The sequence below is a fragment of the Dreissena polymorpha genome, chromosome 12 (genome assembly GCF_020536995.1).
Source record: "Dreissena polymorpha isolate Duluth1 chromosome 12, UMN_Dpol_1.0, whole genome shotgun sequence".
NCBI classification, from domain to species: Eukaryota; Metazoa; Mollusca; class Bivalvia; order Myida; family Dreissenidae; genus Dreissena; species Dreissena polymorpha.
This window is the reverse complement of record NC_068366.1, coordinates 14,066,572-14,088,373: the sequence shown is the minus strand read 5'-3', so window position 1 is coordinate 14,088,373 and position 21,802 is coordinate 14,066,572. Positions and strand designations below refer to the sequence as shown.

Below are 21,802 nucleotides of genomic sequence, written 5' to 3'. Positions count from 1 at the left end.
GAAGGTTGGGGCATCTGTGTCCACATATAATTGACTAATTGCTTGTTTGGTAAATGAAAAAAAATAATTTAGCATCTTAGAACGTGTTTAAGTTATTGGTTTTTACAAGTATGTAATCTCAAGGAATTTGCTTAGTTTGGATGAGTTCCAAAATGGTTAAGTTTGCTTGAAAAACATGGCTGCCAAGGGGCGGGGCATTTTTTCTTATATGGCTATAGTAAAATCTTGTTAACACTCTAGAGGCCATATTTATTGTCTGATCTTCATGAAACTTGGTCAGAAGATTCATCCCAATAATATCTTGGACGATTTTGAAAATGAAGCCAGTTGGTTGAAAAACATGGCCGCCAGGGGGCGGGGCATTTTTCCTTATATGGCTATAGTAAAACCTTGTTAACACTCTAGAGGCCACATTCATTGTCCAATCTTGATGAAATATAGTCAGAACATTTGTCTTAATGATATCTTGGATGAGTTCGAAAATGATGCCGGTTGGTTAAAAAACATGGCCGCCATGGGGCGGGGGCATTTTTCCTTATATGGCTATAGTAAAACCTTGTTAACACTTTTGAGGCCACATTTACTTTCTGATCTTCATGAAACTTGCTCAGAAGATTTGTCCCACTGATATCTTTGATGAGTTCAAAAATGGTAACCTTTGCTTGAAAAACATGGCTGCCAAGGTGCGGGGCATTTTTCCTTATATGGCTATAGTAAAATCTTGTTAACACTCTAGAGGCCACATTTATTGTCAAATCTTAATGAAACTTGGTTAGAAGATTCATCCCAATAATATCTTGGATGAGTTCTAAAATGATGCCAGTTGGTTGAAAAACATGGCCGCCAGGGGGCGGGGCATTTTTCCTTATATGGCTATAGTAAAACCTTGTTAAAACTCTAGAGGCCACATTCATTGTCCAATCTTGATGAAATATAGTCAGAAGATTTGTCTTAATGATATCTTGGATGAGTTCGAAAATGGTTACGTTTGCTTGAATAACATGGCCACCAAAGGGAGGGGCATTTTTCCTTATATGGCTATATAAGGCTATAGTAAAATCTTGTTTACACTCTAGAGTCCACATTTATCGTCCGATCTTCATGAAACTCAGTCAGAAAATTCATCCCAACAATATCTTGGACGAGTTCAAAAATGATGCCAGTTGGTTGAAAAACATGGCCACCACAGGGGCGGGGCTATTTTCCTTATATGGCTATAGTAAAACCTTGTTAACACTCTAGAGGTCACATTTATTTTCCGATCATCATGAAACTTGGTCAGAAGATTTGTCCCGATGATATCTTGGAGGAGTTCGAAAATGGTTTTGGTTGCTTGAAAAACATGGCCACCAGGGGCGGGGAATTTTTCTTTATATGGCTATATATTGCTATAGTAAAACCTTGTTAACACTCTAGAGGCCACATTTATTGTCCAATCTTCATGAAATTTGGTAAGAAGATTGGTCTCAATAATATCTTGGATGAGTTCGAAAATAATTATGTTTGCTTGAAAAAATGGCTTCCAACCCTTGTCAAAAAAGTGAGCAAAATCCGGTTATAACCCAGTTTTAATCTGGGTTAAACCCTGCCGTATTGGCACCGAGCTAAAAGCGAGTCTTTTAAACACACTTTTTGCTTACCGACTTGGTTTTATCTGAGTTGAATCTTGGTTTAACTCGCTTAAAGCCAACATAGTGGGTTTTTTAACCGTCTTAAGTGGGTTTGAAGTGAGTTTTCTTCAGGCAGCTGTGTTTAACTCTGCGGTATTTGCACTGTGCTAAAAGCGGGTTTTTCAGACACGCTTTTAGCTTACCGACTGGGTTTTTTAGCTTACCGACTTTGTTTTTTCTGAGTTAAATCTTGGTTTAACTCGCTTTAAACCAACATAGTAGGTTTTTTAATCATCTTAAGTTGGTTTAAAGTGAGTATGATTTTCTACAAGTTGGTTTTTTGAGGTTTTTTAAACATGCTTAAACCAACTTCTGTCTGTGGAGTTGGTTTTAAGTGGGTAAAAAGTGTGTTTTTTATGTGAGCTATAAGCAGGCTAAACACGGTTTTTAAGTGAGCGAAAAGTGAGCTGAAAGCACGCCTTTCTTAGTTTTTTTCACAGTGAAAACATGCTTTTAACTCGCTTTAAACCTAGTTATTAACAGTATTTTATCTGTGAAGAAAACAAAAGCAATTTGTGGGTTTGGGTAAGTTGATTTTTGTGGGTTTTAACAGTGTTTTAGTGAGTTTTTTTAAGAAAGTAGGTTTTTTTAGCCTTAGGTGGGATTTTGCAGTGTGAAAAAATAATAATTTTGGACTGATATGTTCTAGAAAAAATGGTTTTTGAGAAGCAATTACAACAGTTCATTATAAGCCCCATGTGGTTAAAATGGAAAAAACACAATGTGTACGAAAATTATGTTTATGTGACAAATATAGTACACTGCAAATTAATACAAACAGATTATTTTTACAATACATTATACAATAATAGACATTTATGGAAGATTTTAAAGCAAAAGGTTGACCGCAGTGGACCACTGCGGGTGGAGTATTTAGACCGCAGCTCCTGCAGAGACCTGGATCTCAGCTGTTGGAGGTACCTGAACCGAAGTGGAATGAGGAACCTGGATTTCAGCGTATGGAGGGACCTTGACGGCATACGGTGTTGGGACCTGCACAGCAGCCACTGGAGAGACCTTGACTGCTAGGGGACCTGGACAGCAGCCAGTGCAGGGACCTAGACCTGATCTTGGCGGGTGGAGGGACCTGGAATGCAGCTGGTAGAGAGACCTGGAAAGCAGGCGCTGGAGCGACATGTACCATTGATGCTGCTTGTGTCCTTCTCCTCTTGAGCATCTCTTATGCCAGTTGATCTGCAAAGGATTAATACCTTCAACGTTGAGTTGTGTCCCTTGTTAATGGCTGCACGTGAAAATTGCGCTCTCGAAAAATTTCAATAATTTCAAAAATGGCTATCGATACTGTGCTTTACAGGATGCGAATTGGATTATTTGTGATGCCAAATAAGACAAGAAGTAGATTGTGTACACTGTGTGTGGGTAAAAGGAGTGTTAGTGTCTGTTTGCGTCTAGCTGTTTTCCTGTCTATGTTGATGTTACTGGGTGGGGATGTGGAGACGAATCCTGGACCGCCGCGTACACAAAAACAACGGACTTTATCATTCGTTGAAACAGCAGCGAGAGCTACGGAGACGATTGCAACGCCCGCGAGTGCACGGGACGCTCATTTAAACACAAGCCGATCTAACCAGGACAGTGAGGTAATGTGTTTTCTCAGAGAAATGAAAGCCGAAGTGCGCGCTGATTTGTCAACGATAAACTCGAAAGTTGATGACATAAGTAACACAGTAAATTTGTTAAAAACAGAAAATGAATCGTTCAAACAGGAAAATCAAGAAATGAAGAAACAAATTCATAGCCTTTGTTCGAAAATTGACAGTTTAGAGGGTCATTCGCGGCGGAATAATTTGCGTTTTCTCGGGATCCCGGGAACAAGCGGGGAGAAGTGGGAGGAAACGGAACTGAAGGTACGACATTTCATCAATGACACACTTGGTTTGCCCGATCTTGAGCACGTCGAAATAGAAAGAGCGCACAGAGTGGGTAATAAAAATTCTGAAAAACCCCAGATTGTCGCTAAATTTTCTCGCTACAAAGACCGTGAGACCATACTCAAAAAATCAAGGGAAGTTTTGGACAGGAATTCTCAATTTTCCGTACGCGAGGATTTCACTGAGCGAGTGCAACTACACAGGCGTGAACTGGGAAAGCGGTTAGTTCAAGCGCGAAGTCAAGGACAATACGCTTCATTGCGCTTTGACAAGCTATTTATTGATAACGAGGTGTACCAGTACGACGACTTGACCGGCGAAATTACTAAAATTGGAAATACCCGTGGAAGACAACAAACACGCACGAACAATAGCCAGCGGAATGTGGTGAGAGGGGATTATCGCGAGGGCAGTGAGGCGGAACGATCCGATGACGAAAGCGAAGCTGGGGCAACAGGCGGGGTGGAATAGGATCGAGGTCAAGGCCCAACAGAAAACATTACCATTATAACATGGAATGTGTGCGGTCTAAGGAAACTTGTAAATAATTGTGACTTTGTAAATTATTTACTTTCATTTGATATCATAGGTTTATTAGAGACATGGGGTGAGAAAAACAATGAATTTTGTGATTTATTAGCAAATTATACATGTTTTGACTATGTGAGAACAAAAGTAACTAATGCATGGCGTAATAGTGGTGGAATAGCCGCGTATGTAAAAAACGATCTGTTAAAAGAAGGTTTCATTTCACAAATATGTCATAACTATCAGGATTGTATTGTTCTGTATATCAAAAGTTCTATGTATAGCTCTTTAAAAGATATCATATTATATATAGCCTATGTATCGCCAGAAGGTTCACCAATTTATGAGCGAATGAATGAGAATAATGGTATCACTATTATTGACTCTAATATTTCTTCTTTAAGAGTACTTTATGCTGATGCATGTATATACCTAGCAGGAGATTTAAACGCACGCACAAAAAAATTATTAGATTATATACCTGATGATAATGTGGATAACATTTTTAACATAGAGGTTGATTATAACACGGATCCCTTTGATCGCCCACGTAATAACAAAGACTCAGAACGATATAACAATTTTGGGAAAACACTCGTTGAACTGTGTTGTACGCAAGGTATGCATATTTTAAATGGGCGTAGCTACGATGATTTTTTAGGAAATTTTACATGTCTTACAAATAATGGCGCTAGTGTTGTTGACTACCATGTTGTATCCACTGAGCTATTTTCTCATATTACTTATTTTTGTGTGGAGATTAGGGATGAGTCTGATCATTTGCCTATTAGTTCTAAAATAGTTTTGGGGAAAAAGAAAATTATTCGTGCTAATTGCGGCAATCAACATTACTTTAATAACGGTAGCGAACACTTACCAAAAATAGAAAAGTATAAATGGAAAGACGCACACAAGCAAAATTTCATAAGAGTATTTGAAAACAGTTTTAACATTCAGCATGCGCAAATATTTGAAGCAATCGCGTGCACGGATATTGACGAAGCGATCGATAAAATTTTAAATTTGTACAAATACGCTGCATCCGATATGAAGGCAAATTATAAAACACACTATCTTAATAAAAATGACAATTCATTAAATCAACCGTGGTGGGATAGAGAATGCAACGCAGCTAAACAAACGAAGTACGCAGCATTACGAAGATTCCGTTTAAGTAATGATGCTACGGATTATCAATACTATATATCACTCCGTAGAGGGTTTAAAAATATGTGCTCGGACAAAAAACAAGCGTATCAAACGACGAAAAGAAACGAATTGGTTTTATCGCGTACTAAACCAAATTTGTTCTGGAAATTAATAAAAGGTAGTCATAAGACGAAAAACAAAGATTCTTGTAATATAGATCCATTTGCATGGTACGATTATTTTAAAGGCCTTCTTTGTAAAGAAAATCAACCAAGTCTAATTGATATACAGCTAGAGGTTAACGAAACTGAAGATGATCAAGATCAAATTTTAAACTCAGAAATCACGAACGAAGAAATAATAAAAAGTATTTCAAAACTCAAAGATGGAAAATCGCAAGGGACCGATGGCCTTGGGGCAGAATTTTATAAAAGTACGATGCATATGATAAGTCCTTTACTTCGAGATTTATTTAATAAGATTCTAAATACAGGGCATTTTCCAAATATCTGGCGGGATAGTATAATTGTGCCGATATATAAGTCAGGCGCTACAGATGACCCCTCTAATTATAGAGGTATATCATTAATTAATGTAATGTATAAAATATTCTCCAATATCGTATACAACAGATTATGCAAATGGGCAGATTTTAACAATAAAATAGAAGAAGCACAAGCCGGTTTTCGCAAGGGATATTCAACCATTGATAATTTATTTACTCTTCAAAGCATGGTCCAAAAATATACGTGTAAACCTGGTGGTAGGTTTTATGTTCTATACGTAGACTTCCAAAAAGCATTTGATAGTTTGATTATTCATAAACTATTTACAACTATGTGTAAAAATGGGGTCAAGGGGAAGCTTTTTCAAGTATTAAAATCGATGTATTCAAATCTACGCGGATGTGTACGGGTAAATGATAAAAATGTCACGCAAAACTTCAATTGTAACATCGGCACTAGGCAAGGGGACGTAACCAGCACTATAATTTTTAATTTATACATGAACGAGTTGTCTACCTTTCTAAAATCTAAAGGTCATAGGGGTATTTTTATCACCGAAGATATTTCAGACATTATTTGCATTCTTTTTGCCGATGACGTTGCGAGTTGCGCCGATACCGCGATCGAGCTACAATCACAATTGAACTCTATATCAGAATTTTGTGATAATACTGGTATGACAATTAATCAACAAAAGACTGAAATTATTGTTTTTAGAAATGGAGGTCCGCTAAGAGCATACGAACATTGGGTCTTAAAAAATAATCCCGTAAATGTCACATCTGTATATAAATACATGGGTCTTCTTTTTACACCCAAATTATCATGGAGGAAAGCGAAAGAAAAACTTGCAGCTCAAGCCCGAAAATCTATTTTTGCTATTAAATCATACCAAAGAAACTTTGGATATTTTTCATACACGGAATATTTTAAATTGTTTGATTCAATGGTTAAACCCATACTTACATATGGCTCTGAGATATATGGAATAGAATTCTCAGACATTCTCGAAAAAGTACAAATCGAGTGTTGTAAATATTTCCTTGGTGTAAATAAATCTGTAAATGATAGCATTGTATTAGGAGAATGTGGTAGATTACCTCTTTGTATAGAACATCATGTAAAATGCGTTAAATATTGGTGTAAATTGATAAGTATGACAGAGGATCGATATCCTAGAAACTGTTATATTATGTTAAAGCGGCATGACGAAATCGGAAGAACTAATTGGGTGACATCTGTAAAAAATATTTTGTACCGTTATGGATTTGGTTTTGTTTGGATAAGTCAAGAGATAGGAAATGTGGAATTATTCTTAATGTCATTTAAACAAAGATTGATTGATTGTAATACACAAAACTGGCTTGAAGCTCTTGGAAATTCACCAAGATGCGATACTTACAAACAGTTCAAATCTATGTTAAACCCAGAAAAGTATTTGTTTATCGATATACCATTTTATGTTCGAAAGTCAGTTGCTAGATTCCGTTGTTCAAGCCATAAATTAGCTATTGAAACTGGTCGACATTTAGGAATTTCAAGAGAAAACCGATTATGTACATATTGTTCAGTCGTTTTTAATAATATGTGTATTGAAGATGAGTTTCATGTATTTTTTAAATGTCCAAAATTCAACCAAGAAAGGCAAATGTATATCTTTTCATGGTACAATGGTGAACAAAATTTCTTAAATTTTTGCAATCTTATGCAAATCTCTGATGAAAGTAAACTTAAAAGCATAGCCTTTTTTGTAACTGAAATAATGAAAAAGAAAGATGTAGATCAAAATTGATGTTCAAACTTGATGTATCACAACTCAAAAAATAACATGCTGTTACTTATGTATGCTGTATTTTGGGCCGGTGGCCTTTATTTACAAAATAAACTTTTGTCTTTATCACTTTCAAAATGGCAAGGCATTCTTCAAACATGTTGATTGGTTATGTTTTCGTTCCACTTAACTATGAAATATTGCTGTTATGGTAATCTTGTTGCTTTAATAATAATAAATTTAAGTTATTTGCTTGTTGTTTTTTTTTTTTTTTGAAATTTTAATCCCGTGATCACATGTGACTTAGCACTTTTCATCAAGTATTAAAAGTAATTGCGTTTGGTAGAAAATGCAGTATGAAAATGTACCAAGATGCGTGGTCTCATTTGGCTGTGTGGTCTGGTGGCATTGTAAATGCAATAACCTGTATAGTTTACCTCTCAACAAATCGAGCTTTCTTGGTCAAGGACAGGGCGAGGTTTTCCCACTCTTGTTCCCCTCAAGTTTGCCAGCTTGTGCAGGGTAAAAACCAGGAATAAAAGTCCATACATCAGGCAGGCGATGATGCACATTCTGTCCAAAGGATCTTCCCATCAATGACAATTTTGCCTTGTGGCAAGAGTTAACCTTCAAAATTAAAATATATAAGTTCTAATTAAGTATGAGGGAAAGAAATCCGTTCAGTTATAACCAGAAATAGCTATAAATAAAATTTAAGATGACAATAACCATGAAACACAACCATAATTATTCACTGTACACAACATTTACACTTTTTCATGTGCAAGTTTATCTATTTTTGCTTCAAATTGTGTTCTTTTTCCTTTAAATTGCAATACAATAACTTATCCATTTACATTTCCTAGTGACAATACATAAATATGATAATGATCATAATTAATTCAATAAACTAAATAAAAAAAGGGATGAAGAAATGACAATACAAACCTGTTAAAACTGTTCTTCAGTATTCCAAAAAACAACAACAGGCAGTTCAACCTCCTTTCCAACCAACTTATTGTTGATTTCCACATTGCAGTAAAAAACAATTGTTTTCATCACACAATACTTCATGCTGACAGAATTTCACCATTATAAGTCTTTCACTTCTTTGTATTAATGTTGCTGAATTAAATTTAGCTCAATATTCAATTGCTGACACCAGCTTGTTTTTCAAAAGTTGTTGTTTCCTTCCTAGCCAATCAAAAGCCTCATATCTCATTCCACACAGTCTTATCTCTAGGCAAACCCCATCAGTAGCCTTATCTACCCCTAGATAATCAGTACCCTGTTTAGCTCTGAATGCCTGACAGATTGTTATCTGTTTATTGTTAGTGGTGTGAAATAAGGGTGCTTTTAGGTATTGTCTTGTTATTTTGTTGACAGTTTATGTAACACAGGTCATGTTTGGCATTTTATTATTTTATTGCAAATTAAGAAAATGGATATGATGGTATCATATGAAAATATCAAAATCTTGCATAACTTATGTACAAAAATAAATAGATTATTTCCAAAATAATGTTTTCAATACCATAGTTATTTAAATATGCAGATTTAACAAGTAAATACTGTTTTAAACAAATATAAACAATCATATAAGATTGTTTAAAAAAAAATAAAAAAATTAAGACATAAAACAATCATAAGATATTGTTGATAACAAAAACAAACATAAAGAAAAAAATCAAAGTGAAACACAAACTCTTTCATGTTCATGTATAAAACTAAGCTTGATCATTGTTATAGTTTTTGTCAGTGATACTTGTTGTCCATCTGTGAACCTGTGATGTTCTGAAAGAGCCATTTTCATCCAATATTCCCTGAAAATTATGGGGAGCACACAAATGTACAATAGGGACAATGGCAAACAAGCTGTAAAAAAAAGCCCCTTTACAATTGACTTGTATTATTTATTGCTATAAACATCAAACAAAGACCCAGTTGAAGAATTATTGTTTCATTGATGAGTTAAATTAATAAACAAAAGACCAACTTGTTGAAAAGTGTGTTAAAGTGATTCTTTAAGCCTCGTTGCAGCTCTCAATTTATTAACAAAAAGACCAATTTAAACTCGCTTAAGCCCACTTATGTTTAAAAAAGACCAACTTCTGTTGTAAAAGACTCGCTTATAAAACAAAAAGACACACTTAAACACACATAAACCAACTCATAAATAAAAAGGCTCACTTTTGACACACATAAAACCGACTTCTTACAGAAAAAAACTCACTTAAACACACATCTTCTTAAAATAACCAACTTTAAACTCAGTTAAGCACAGTTTAGCGCACATAAAACTCACTTTTATTAGCAAAAACCAACTTCCACTAAGAAAAACTCAGAAAAAACACAGTTTTATGTTGGTTTAAGTGTGTTTTGGTATGAAAGTGGGTTATTTTTTGACAAGGGAAGGGGCAGGGCATTTTTCCTTATATGGCTATAGTAAAATCTTGTTAACACTCTAGAGGCCACATTTACTGTCCGATCTTCATGAAACTTGGTCAGAAGATTCATCCCAATAATATCTTGGATGAGTTCAAAAATGATGCTGGTTGGTTGAAAAACATGGCTGCCAGGGGGCGGGGCATTTTTCCTTATATGGCTTTAGTAAAACCTTGTTAACACTCTAGAGGCCACATTTATTTTCCGATCTTCATGAAACTTGTTCAGAAGATTTGTCCCAATAATATCTTGTTATCTCAGGTGAGCGACTTTGGGCCTTTCAGGCCCTCTTGTTTGTGTTTGGGCCTTGTATAACTATACTTAGGTATTTTATTGATATTTTATTTTAAATTTGTGTTTCAAAATAACATGAATGTCGAGTCTACACACTGATTGGCATTCTTAGTATTGTATGTTTGATCAATGAAAACAGGACTAATAATAACAAGGTCAAGAGATTTATTACAAAATTGTTAATCAAAGGTCAAGAGATTTATCACAAAATTGTTAATCAAACAAATGTTTAACACTTTCACAATCTTATGTTTGCTCTTATAGTGAAGTTGACAGAGATATCATGGTTCAATCAAAACTGCGCAATCATAGTGCAATGTAACCTTAACAATAAATGGGCCAAGTAACTGTTTGATTGAAATTTTGAGTGTAACATATGGAACATACTTTATTTCAAAGTGTTTTTCTTTATGACCCATGATCAGTCTTGACATATGATGTCCTCATAACAGAAATGATTAATGCCTATGAGATTTCAAAGACCAGGGGATATATGTTTAGCATCGCTTGTGTAAAAATATTATTTAAAACTAATAAACACATTATTTATCTAGAGTAGAGGATACAAATTAAATTATAACATTTAGAAAAATTATATTGTGATTCTGATGAATGACTCAGCACAAATAGTTGGAGATTAACCCTTTACCACTTAGATATGTATTTTTATTCATTTGCAGTTCCTTAGAAAGTTAAATTTTATTAAAGACCTTTCTTACTACATCCAAGTTTTGAAGGCTTCAATTCCAACCCTTAGATACTGATGAGCAGCAAACAGCATAAAACCTGAACAGACTGGGAGTTACTTGCAGGCTGATCTTGTTTTATGCTGTTTGCACATAGCCATTTTCAAATTTCTTCTGAGAGGGAAAGGGTTAAAGTGGGTATATACGATTTTTTATATGTGTTTAATTGTAATATATTGATAAAATATGTTACAATCAGTGCTCCAGATAACATGCGTAAAGGCGTAAAAACGAATTAAATTTCTTAAATAACGATTTAGATTTAAAATCTTTGCGTAAAGTTACGCATTGATAAAATAAAACACGAATACGAAATTTTTGAACGTGCGTAAAACTTCCAGTAGCAAATTATATACGGTAAACAACATTGTGTACACACCGGTCTTACTGACGTTGTGACGTCACCATCTATGTATAGAATGCGGTAAAACAAATCATCCCGGTTCTGACTCGCCTAGGCGCTCAATTAAAACTACACCTTTAAGTCAACGTCACTCAAGCGTTTGTTGTGAGGAAGAGCCACACCTAAGAAAGGTCGAAAGGCCAAACGGTCTCGATTCTGTTCATCTAGTATTGCAGGCGAGTCATTACTTTTATTGTACCTTTTTAATTACACTTATCGTAATTTATATACACAAGTACCGGTAATATACTGTATACCTATTCAAAATGTCATTAAACTTAAATGTTTAATATAGTTTAAATGTAGTTTTGGATATGACTTTAACGGCGACCAAAAGGCCATTATGACCTAAGCCAAAGTGTGAGTGACCGTTTCACATTTAAAAAATCAAAATGGCCGACCGAAGCGGTGTATCGAAGCGTGGAAGTCAAAAGTCCACGCTGCATGCATTCTTTCAATTAGATTCAAATACCCAAAGTATGGTTTCGTCAATAATTGATGAACTTATAAGCTCTCGCGAAGCTGTCCGATTATGGGAAAGCAAGAAACGGAGAAGGAAAGCCAGGCTTTTCCAAGACTATGAACCAAAATGTTGAATTGTTGAAGTGTCAAAAACAATGAATAAAAAATTATTTGGCAATATATTGTTAAAAAATAATTTTATAAATAGGGGGTAAAATAAGATTTAATCTTTAAAATAGGGAGTAAATAAGAATTTGACCAATTTTTTATCTGGAGCTCTGGTTACAATAACATAAAATAGGAAAGAAAAATTATACATTAAAGCCGAATTTCATAAAATGCAGCAAAGACAAATTTGCGCCCCGAGCCGATTGTGACGAACATATTTTCCTTCAATAACCGAAGCATTTGTCTTTGTATTAGGATCGGAGTTAGTGTACGTGTGTCGTATGAATAGATATCGTTGCGGGAATTCAAATAAACCGTTAAACTAAGTTTAGATTCACATCGTACATGTATGGTATACATGCTGGCGAATTCGGCTGTACAGCCGTTTTCAATTTCAGAATTAAATATCTGGCTTATTTCGCATTTTTCGTCACATGTTCTTCTTAACTTTTATTTTAATTTACACTGCAACGCCGATATATCACGGACCGTTATATCGCACTGTCCAATATATCGCGCTTTGGCTATGGCTCCCAAAAATCCGACGAGCATGATCACTAAATTACATGTTTTAATCTGAGAATTCGCTAACTTAAGCAAATAACCGGTTCAAGCTAGTATTAACACCCTATATGTCGTGGCTTACTATGGCACGCAGTGAAGCGTGAAAAACAGTCGATAAGTGACAGTGTTGTGTACACACGGCTGGGGTTGTTTTTAACACTTAACAAATAAACAATTAGTGTCATTTCAAAGGTAATAATGGCAGTTTACTGGTATATAAATCGTTAAATTTCGGTACTGGTCATGAATTTCTTTGTTCTGATAAAAAGCGCACGAAAATTGGCGTGGGTGTATTTATTTCTAAATTAAAGTTTCGTAGGGGTACAACATTGAGATAATTTTATTTCCATTAAAAGTTTAGTTGTAAATTTCAACTAAAGTACCGCTGTATCTCGTGAATTATGTGGCATTGACATTTCCTCTTAATAAAATAATTCAAACACGCTGTATCATTACCGTTACGCTGTTTCAGTTCCTTCATTAGGACTATTTATAAGCGTAAATTCGAATATATGCACATTTATATTTTATACATTTTTTTTACGGCAAGAATTCTTGTTTTGAACTGTTTCGCGAGCGATCGTACATGAAAATGAAAAATATAATTTACATTTTGGTTTTTATGATAAATAAAGATACATTATGTAGTTATGAAAAATGTTTATTGTAGAATTGGTTTGCAATTATCACTATACAAATATGTAGTAGCGCCATATATAAAATGAAAACATTGGGGAAATTTGACAAATTAACCGCAATACAATTTAGCTAGACATTTCTCTAATTATATCGCGCGCCGGATATATCGCGCTCGCGATCTTTGGACCCCAACAACCGCGATATATCGGCGTTGCAGTGTATATTGAAATATATATATAATAATTTTTTACACATTTATATAAATTCATAAATATTTGACAAAATTGTATATACCCGCTTTAAGATATACTTCTGGCATCTGATATGAGAGATGTATAAGTGTGGGTGTTTTTCTGAGACTCTCAGGATCACTACAGGATACAAAACTGTAAAATCATAAAACCAAATAAAATATTACTTATAATAATTTGAAACAAGACAATAAATCTGATGCTTTTATAAGCTTAAGGATATATTTTATCGAAAATCAACAGATTTCCTCATCATTTCACTGCATATCATTCTGTTTACACTTCAGTGATAGAAGACAAAAGACTTCCACCTTACTGTTTTATCTTGATGCCTTCTACCTTATTTGCAATTCAGATACAACAAAAATGTGATGGTCATCATGTTAAATTGATGATAAACAAAGCAATCTATGTATTTTGTTTATCAGAAGCTTGATATAAACAAATTCCTGCATTAATTTTTATTTTTATTTTGGTGCAGGTCATCTAAGGTTAAAGGAAGCAATTGCACAAGATTACAGTAGATTAGTAACATTAAATTGTACAAATATGTTTAAACAAAAAAAACTATTATTAAGAATTTTCAGTTAATTTGGAGCCTCAGCTATTGAAATATTACCCATGCATTTAGTTTAATGTGATGAGTGCGGTTATTTTCTTTATCAAAATTATACATGACAACAGCTTAACAACAACTTACGATATTCATCAATTGCTTGTCAATAAATCTGTTTGTTTATTCTAGATTGATCTAGAATCTTCTGTCATAGCAGGATGTGGGAAATGACAAATCCGATGGCACTATACAGAGTTATATTGCCTTTAGTTAATCTTGGGGTTACTTGCTTTTTGCAGTTCCTGTAGATGCATGAAATGGTTTGGTCATTAAGCTAAATTGATGATATGCTCTTGGCTATGCATTGGTCGCTTATCAGGGTTTTTTTTCCATACATTCCTGCATAAAATAATTAAAGGACATTCTGGTATATAAAAAAAAAAAAAGACAAAAAAGATATCATTTTCCTTAACCATTTTAAAAGCCAATAAGATCGTATCTTTCAATGTTTAACCCATTTATGCCTAGTGGACTCTCTAAACCTTCTAAATTGGATCAATTTATATCCAAAATTAGGGATGTCTAGTATATTTATTTCTATATTTAAAATATTTCTTACAGAAATTCCTTTAAGCAAACAGCGCAGACCCAGATGAGACGCCGCATGATGCGTCGTCTCATCTGGGTCTACGCTGTTTGCCAAGGCCTTTTTTTCTAGACGCTAGGCATAAATGGGTTAAGTTAAACAAGAAATATCTTTAAAAAAGATATACGGCGTTGATTGTGGTCGATGTTTATGAACGATCAAAAGTTATCTCTATGAGATAAAAAGTAGCGGATGCCTTTTTTCTGCGCAGTTCTTAGCTACATCACAAGCAAATCAATTACGGGGTGTTGCGCCAGATTTCGTGGCTTATTTTGCTTTATGTGATATTATTACTCAGATATCTATATTTACAGAATAGAAAAACACACGAAACATGAAAATAAACGAGTGCATATAGGTCAGCCGGCAATACTCGAATCTTATTTAATTGCATAATTATAGTATAGTGAATTATTGTGCTCATGCTTAATAAACTGGTCTAAAATTATCAAAATTGGTCCTTATCATGCAAATGTTGAAAACATATTAAAAATCGATGATTGACATACCGCAATAATATCGCCGAATATCTTTATTTAGTATCTTTCTGATCAAAACAGACTTCAAGTGCACAAAGTTTACTAGACGGCGTTTATATAAAGATTTCTGCAACTGACCGCAAACTGACCTTGATACCTTGCGGATTGGAATGCGATGCATTAAAGTTAGGTAACAATTCTGCTGCTGAAACGACGGCTTGTTTACGCCGACTGTACACGACCAAGGCAACAGCTGTGCCTAAAATATTGATATATCGACAAAGCGACTAAACAAACTATTTACTCCATCAGACAAAAATAGCATAGATTCCAATTTTTTCCTTCAATGAAAAGATCGCAACTCCTTCTGCGAACTCCGGTGATGAACTGTATATAAACACTGACTTTCACACACTGGCCGCGAATCGACCCGAAACCTCGCGGGTTGAAATGCAATGCAAGTAAGTACTAAATATGAGAATATAGCCTTTAGTATAAACGCTTTTGCGCTGGTAATTCTCTAAAAATAAAAGGTGAACGCACAAACTGTATTTATGTCGAAAATTGATTGTAAAACTGTTCTATCTATTGAGCCTTTTCATTAGAGATAAAATTGTTTCATGCAGTAAAACAGTGTTACAAAGACGCGGATATGTTTCCAATGTTCTGGTGTTATATTCAAATCGGCCAATGGAATAAATGAAGTGTATTCATTCGTACCTAGCCGCGGGAAATTTTATTTGAATATTATTGGACACTTACAAAGGTCAAGTCAGGGTGAAAAGCTGGCTTAATACAGCTTACGCCGAAAAAGTTTGTTCACCTCTGCACTTATATAAACCTCTTCATGCAAAAATGGGTCTTATGCCATATGCAGCAAGCTTAACTCCAGACCAACCTTTGCGTTCAAGCAGTCGGTCAGGAGCTACACTGTCCGTTATAAAGTGATGCTGGCATAGGCCCATTTTTGCACCTTAGATTTCCAGAACCAGTGCTTTCCACAGGATTTTTTTCAGGCGCCCCGGGGCTGGCCCCTGACAGGGGTGGCTTCGGGAGCGGTGTCCCCTCCCGACGTTGATTTTTTTATTTAACGTGTCAATTGAGGTTCTGTGGTGCATTATAACTCTAAGAAAAACAGCGTCAAAAGACGTCATTTGGTGCGCTATGACTCTTTAAGAAACCACTCCCGCTAAAAAGTCATTTATAAAGATATATTTTTAATTGTTTTATAACTGTCCCACATAGATCCCGACTTGAACGATTCCCCAATACATCCGTATCAACCCGAGTATTACTGCATTCTTACTACTTGTCAAGTTTCTATTCATTACCCGATAATCCCGTTTATTCCATTTTTAAAAACACTTTTTGGTAAATATTGACGTTGAAAGTGTGCAATAATTTTTGTTAACACAAACGTTGTCATTTTTCTAAAGTATCAAATAAATTTCGGCATAAGTGACTATTTATAGATTTGATGAAATATTGCCACTGAACATGCCGGTTGTGTGCTTGTTTATACAACGCTCAATACACCCACGCTTTTCATGCAAATGACGCGACGTTGTACATTCTGCATAATTTTCGCGCTTTTTTATTCAGACAAAGGGTCAACACAAAATATATTGACACTGCTAATTTGAAGCAAGAATATGTTAACGTCGCGTTAACATTTACATGCGGAAGTGTGTGTTCTGATTACAAACGCGTGAAAATCGCCATTCGGGAGTGGGTTTCGTATTACAAATTTAATTATACTCATTTGATATTTCAACAAAACATTTACAGTTGCGTAATGAATTCAAGAATAATTTGTTAAAACACTTTACGATTCGAATAAATGTTTTGACAGTATTATGCATGAAATGCACAATTTCCATGAGGATTACAGCCGGTTGCCATCATCAGTCTTCTAAGTAACTGGCCAAGATTTCTGTGGCAATTACATGTACGTCACGAGTGGTCTGCATGATTTAACTGCATGTATTGCCAGTCTACGAGTGCTGTGATACAAAGCGTGCGCTCTCATTGGCCAATATTGATTTTCCAATACAACGACGCTCGGCCTGTAGGCGGGCTTTAGTTGGGTAAAACGACAATAGATCGTAAATCGGCTTTTAAAATTATCGGCGATATCGCTTTGATCTTAAGAATGGCTAGCTGCAGTCACAGACAAAATACAATAATATGACAATTTCAGGCGCCCCGCGGACTCTGATTTCGAAATTCAAGCTCCCCGGTGAGGGACCGTTAAATGGCTTGTGGAAAGCACTGCAGAACTTAGTGAAAGGAAGACACTCATACTAAATATATGGAAAATGCAGCTATAATTATCTCCCTCTTGAAGAAGCAGGAATATGCTAAGCACTGTCTGTTGATTAATCGGTTGGTAGACCATTAGTTTCCAAGCGTTGTACTACAACTATTTACATTGGCATGATGGTTTCTTGTTACCATCATTTTCCCATATATAGTGCGCCCCCATGTATAACGCAAAGGCTGTTTTTTAAATGCAAAAAAAAGGAGAAAAAATATTTCAAGCCAATAAAACTACCAAATCCGACAAAAATGACCGTCATTCTACCAGTAAAGAAAGACAATTTTTAGGTCAACCTGTCAAAGGTCAAGGTTGCATGGGTTTGTCTCATTAAATATAGTTTCTGCATGATATCTTGAGAATGCTCTGACCTCTGATCATGCAAATTGGTATAGATGATTTTTGGGAGAAATGGAACAGTGTCCCATCTTGATTTTAAGATCCCTAGGTCAAAGGTCAAGGTAATCAGGCATGTAACAGGAAATTAGTTTGTACACTTCAAATTGATATTTCATTACCTGCACCAGATTTTACATCTATTTCCAGGGTGTAGCATGGATGCAGGTGCCATTTCACGCACACAGGGGCTCTCCGACCAGCTGCGCCATGCTGCCAGTAAGGGACAGCTTGACCAGGTCATCAGCTGTCTCCAGGCTGGGGCCACGCTAGATACTGACCAGGTAACCATGACAATGCTAGATACTGACCAGGTTACACTAGCAACCCTAGATACTGACCAGGTAACCATGGCAACCTTAGATACTCGCCAGGTAACCATGGCAGACCTAGATAATGACCACATAACCATGACCTCTGTAGATACTTACCAGGTAACCATGGCCACCCTATTTACTGACCAGGTAAGCATGGCCACCCTAGGTATTGACCAGGAAACCATGGCCACCCTAGCTACTGACCAGGTAGCCATGGCCATCCTAGATACTGACCAGACAAACCATAGCCTCCCTAGATACTGACCAGGTAACTATAACCACCCTAGATACTGACCAAGTCACCATGGCAAGCCTATATGATGACCAGCTAACCATGGCCACCCTAGATACTGGCCAGGTAACTATGGCAACCCAGCTATTTTTTTAGTGTGACCCTTTACCAGTCAGATGTATTTTGACCCAATAGTTGTCTCTTAAAAAATCAAATTAAATTAAAGACCTTTCTTAAGGTTCATGGGGGGATAAAATTCATTAAAACTTCGCTTTGGTTTTTCTTCATTCAATGTGGTACAATATGGTCAAACTATATATCATTTTAAAGCTTAAGACGGATAGAATAACATAAACACATTTTTGACATTCAATATTTGTGTGCTTTTTTCATATTTTGGTTTAAAACCAATACATTTTTACACTAATTTACAAAATCTCAATCTAATGTTAGGAAGGATATGCACTACCTTCAGTTGAATAAATACAAAGCTATATACATATACAAGGTCAAGTTAGCAACATTTCACAGAAAATTATTGTCATAAAACAACAAATGAGTTTTTATTCAACTGCTTTTTTTGGATAAATTTCCTAAACAAAGTTCTAAAAAAAACTAAAACGTAACTACTTTTTAAAAATCCAGGTATGGTGGATAATAAGAGTCACAATTCTATTTCAAACTGAAAGGCTTAACAATTTTGTTATTTACCTCTAAACCAAATTGCAAATTTTAAACCATCTCAAATTGAAATAGATTGCAGACGACATATAAAATTGTAAAGGAATATAAAGAAATTGGCAAACCAATTGATTTTATATTTCGATTCCTTTTACCCATTTTGAAAGCGTGGCCATCGCTGTGCTCCGTAGAAAAACGTGCAAAACAAATCGGTCGAAACCACGTGCAGTTTTAGAAAACCGGGTATGTGTATACACATACCTGAGAAAACACATTTCTTATTTTGACAGTTGGGTGGCAACTAGTAAAACAACTATTAACATTAATCAGCAAGAGATCGCACTAAATAACAGAAATGACCACGTAGAGATATCACCACTTACCCTTTTTAAATATTTTCCAGCTGAAAATTGTCCCCCACACGTCTTTTTTAGTTTATTTGTATTGTTTTTCTGGAGCCGAAGTGCATCTCACAGAATATCCATCCAACTTCCGTTGTTTTCACTTTCGTTATTAAAAACTCATTTTAAAAGAATTATTTCTACTTTTAGATTGTTAAAGCGATGTATTATTATATATGATCATTATAATAGTATACCTTGATGAATTGAACGGAGTTACGTATCGATCTTTCTGTCAGTCTGTAAGCGTACTATTTTATGCGCAATAATATAAGTAATGTGATTCGACAACGATTGTAAACATTGGTGAAATGCTTCTTACATAGTTATTCTTTTGAGTGTTTATGAGGTCTGATCGTGCAGTTTGCAAACATCAACGGAAAGATTACAATTCAATGCATTTGTCATCGTCAACCGTTTGGAATGTCAATTAGGCGATGAGTGAGTTTTTAACATGTTTCTTTCTATTTTATTAATTTAAAAATGGCTGCCCCCATGGTGATGAAATGACATGTGTTTGAGTTTTGATATTTCTAGGTATGTAAACTTTTTTTACTATTTAAGCGTAACTTGCCCTCGTCAATGTCGATATTAATCACTAGTTATATAATTTTCCGCCGAAATACGTGGAATAAACATGATTCAGATGTTTGAAAATAATGTATATTTTATTGTTAAAATCGCTTTGTATTTTGATTGATTTTGTGGATGTTATAATACGTTGATGTACAAAATTGGTAGCAGTTTGAAGGAAAAACATCCTTTAAAGCATATATGTATACATTTTCAATGTGGCACCCTTCCTTTAGTCAAATTTGAGTTCAATGCTAGGGGTCCCACATTTTTCAAATTGAAGCCTCTACATGAACCTTAATCGATACAAGTTTTAAAGGCTTCATTTCCAAACCTAAGATACTGTTTGCTGCTCATCAGTATCTAAGGGTTGGAAATGAAACCTTTAAACCTTGAACCTATTAAAAAGTTCTTTTATAAAAATTTCCTATCAATGGGACTACAAACACGTCAAAATACGTATCTAAGTGGTAAAGGCTAAGTGACACTTGGGATATAGCCAGCTCGCATGGAGGCCTAGCTTGATGCGTATTGGGTCAAGAGCAAGGTCAACGTCACTGTTAATAAATATATAGAAATACTTTATCCTCAATTACTTGAGTTTCGATGCAGATGTTGCACTGAAATTGTCTATGTAGGTAGCTTACATGAAAACCTATCTTGGGATTGCATTCAGTTTAAACCTATTTATTTTAACTCAATTGCATTGAACATACTACTACTTATTTGAAACGCTCTCAATCTATTTCCTGGGACTAGAACCATCACTTGGTAACTGTAGGGAAGATCTAAAGAATGCTTCCACAGTGGGGATCCAACCAGTGTCCTCTCAATCGCTAGGCAGAGAACCATATCCACTTCGCTATGGCGATTTCATTAGGGACGAAGCGAGTAATGGTCATTGTTACTACAAATCCAAAACAGGTGGTTTACAATCAATAATGTCAACTTGCATTCACAAATGTTGGTAAAGCTTAGGATAGGAAGCTTCCATTGAGACCCTGTTTAAGATTGTATTTGCGTTACGGTCAAGATCACTGTTATATAAAGCAGAACAATGTTTTCCAGTAAATGACTTGAGTTTGGTAAAGGCAACACATTGAACTTAACATTTTCTTTAACTTTGCAATACTGCATAGATTATCAATGAAAATCAGAATAAAACAATAATATCACAACTTTAAAACATTTGGAACAGGTCATTATTCAAAGTTTAGGTTTTGCTTATCCACTAAATGAATATAAAAAATTGTATTTCATAAGTTTGATGACTTCAATCCAATTACAAATCGTCAATTAAAATTTCATGGCTTAAAGGGGCCTTTTAGATAGATAGATTTATTTCAACATAAAAGGGGCCTTTTCACAGATTTTGGCATGTATTGAAGTTTGTCATTGAATGCTTTATATTGATATAGTGTAAACATTTGATCTAACAAGTCCCAGTAAAAAAACAAGAATAAAATTAAAGAAAAAAAAAAACACCTCAACTGGGCTCGAACCCCTGGAGTAAACTTTATATAAGCAATCCACGTATTACCCCAATATATATTATGACAACAACGCTTAATAATTTTCAGGTTTTTAAATCGTCAAAAGATGCATATAATGGATATTTTAGATCATGGTAAATGTTCAGTATTACTGTTTCCTCACAAATATCATAACTACAACATAATTTGCGAATCTGAAACATTTTGTTAAATTGTGTCAGTT

The 21,802-nt window shown here is 35.1% G+C and overlaps 1 protein-coding gene across 9 annotated transcripts in view; it reads left to right on the top strand.

The window, feature by feature from the left end:
- LOC127853920 (uncharacterized) overlaps positions 1-21,802 on the top strand; it is a 142,351-nt gene that overhangs the window by 106,098 nt on the left and 14,451 nt on the right. For all 9 annotated transcript variants that reach the window (XM_052388755.1, XM_052388757.1, XM_052388756.1 and 6 more), the window contains one exon: positions 18,033-18,166. In XM_052388755.1, coding sequence (XP_052244715.1) covers positions 18,041-18,166 — 126 coding nt within the window. In that variant the 5' untranslated portion in view covers positions 18,033-18,040. The remainder of the gene's footprint in view (positions 1-18,032; positions 18,167-21,802) is intronic.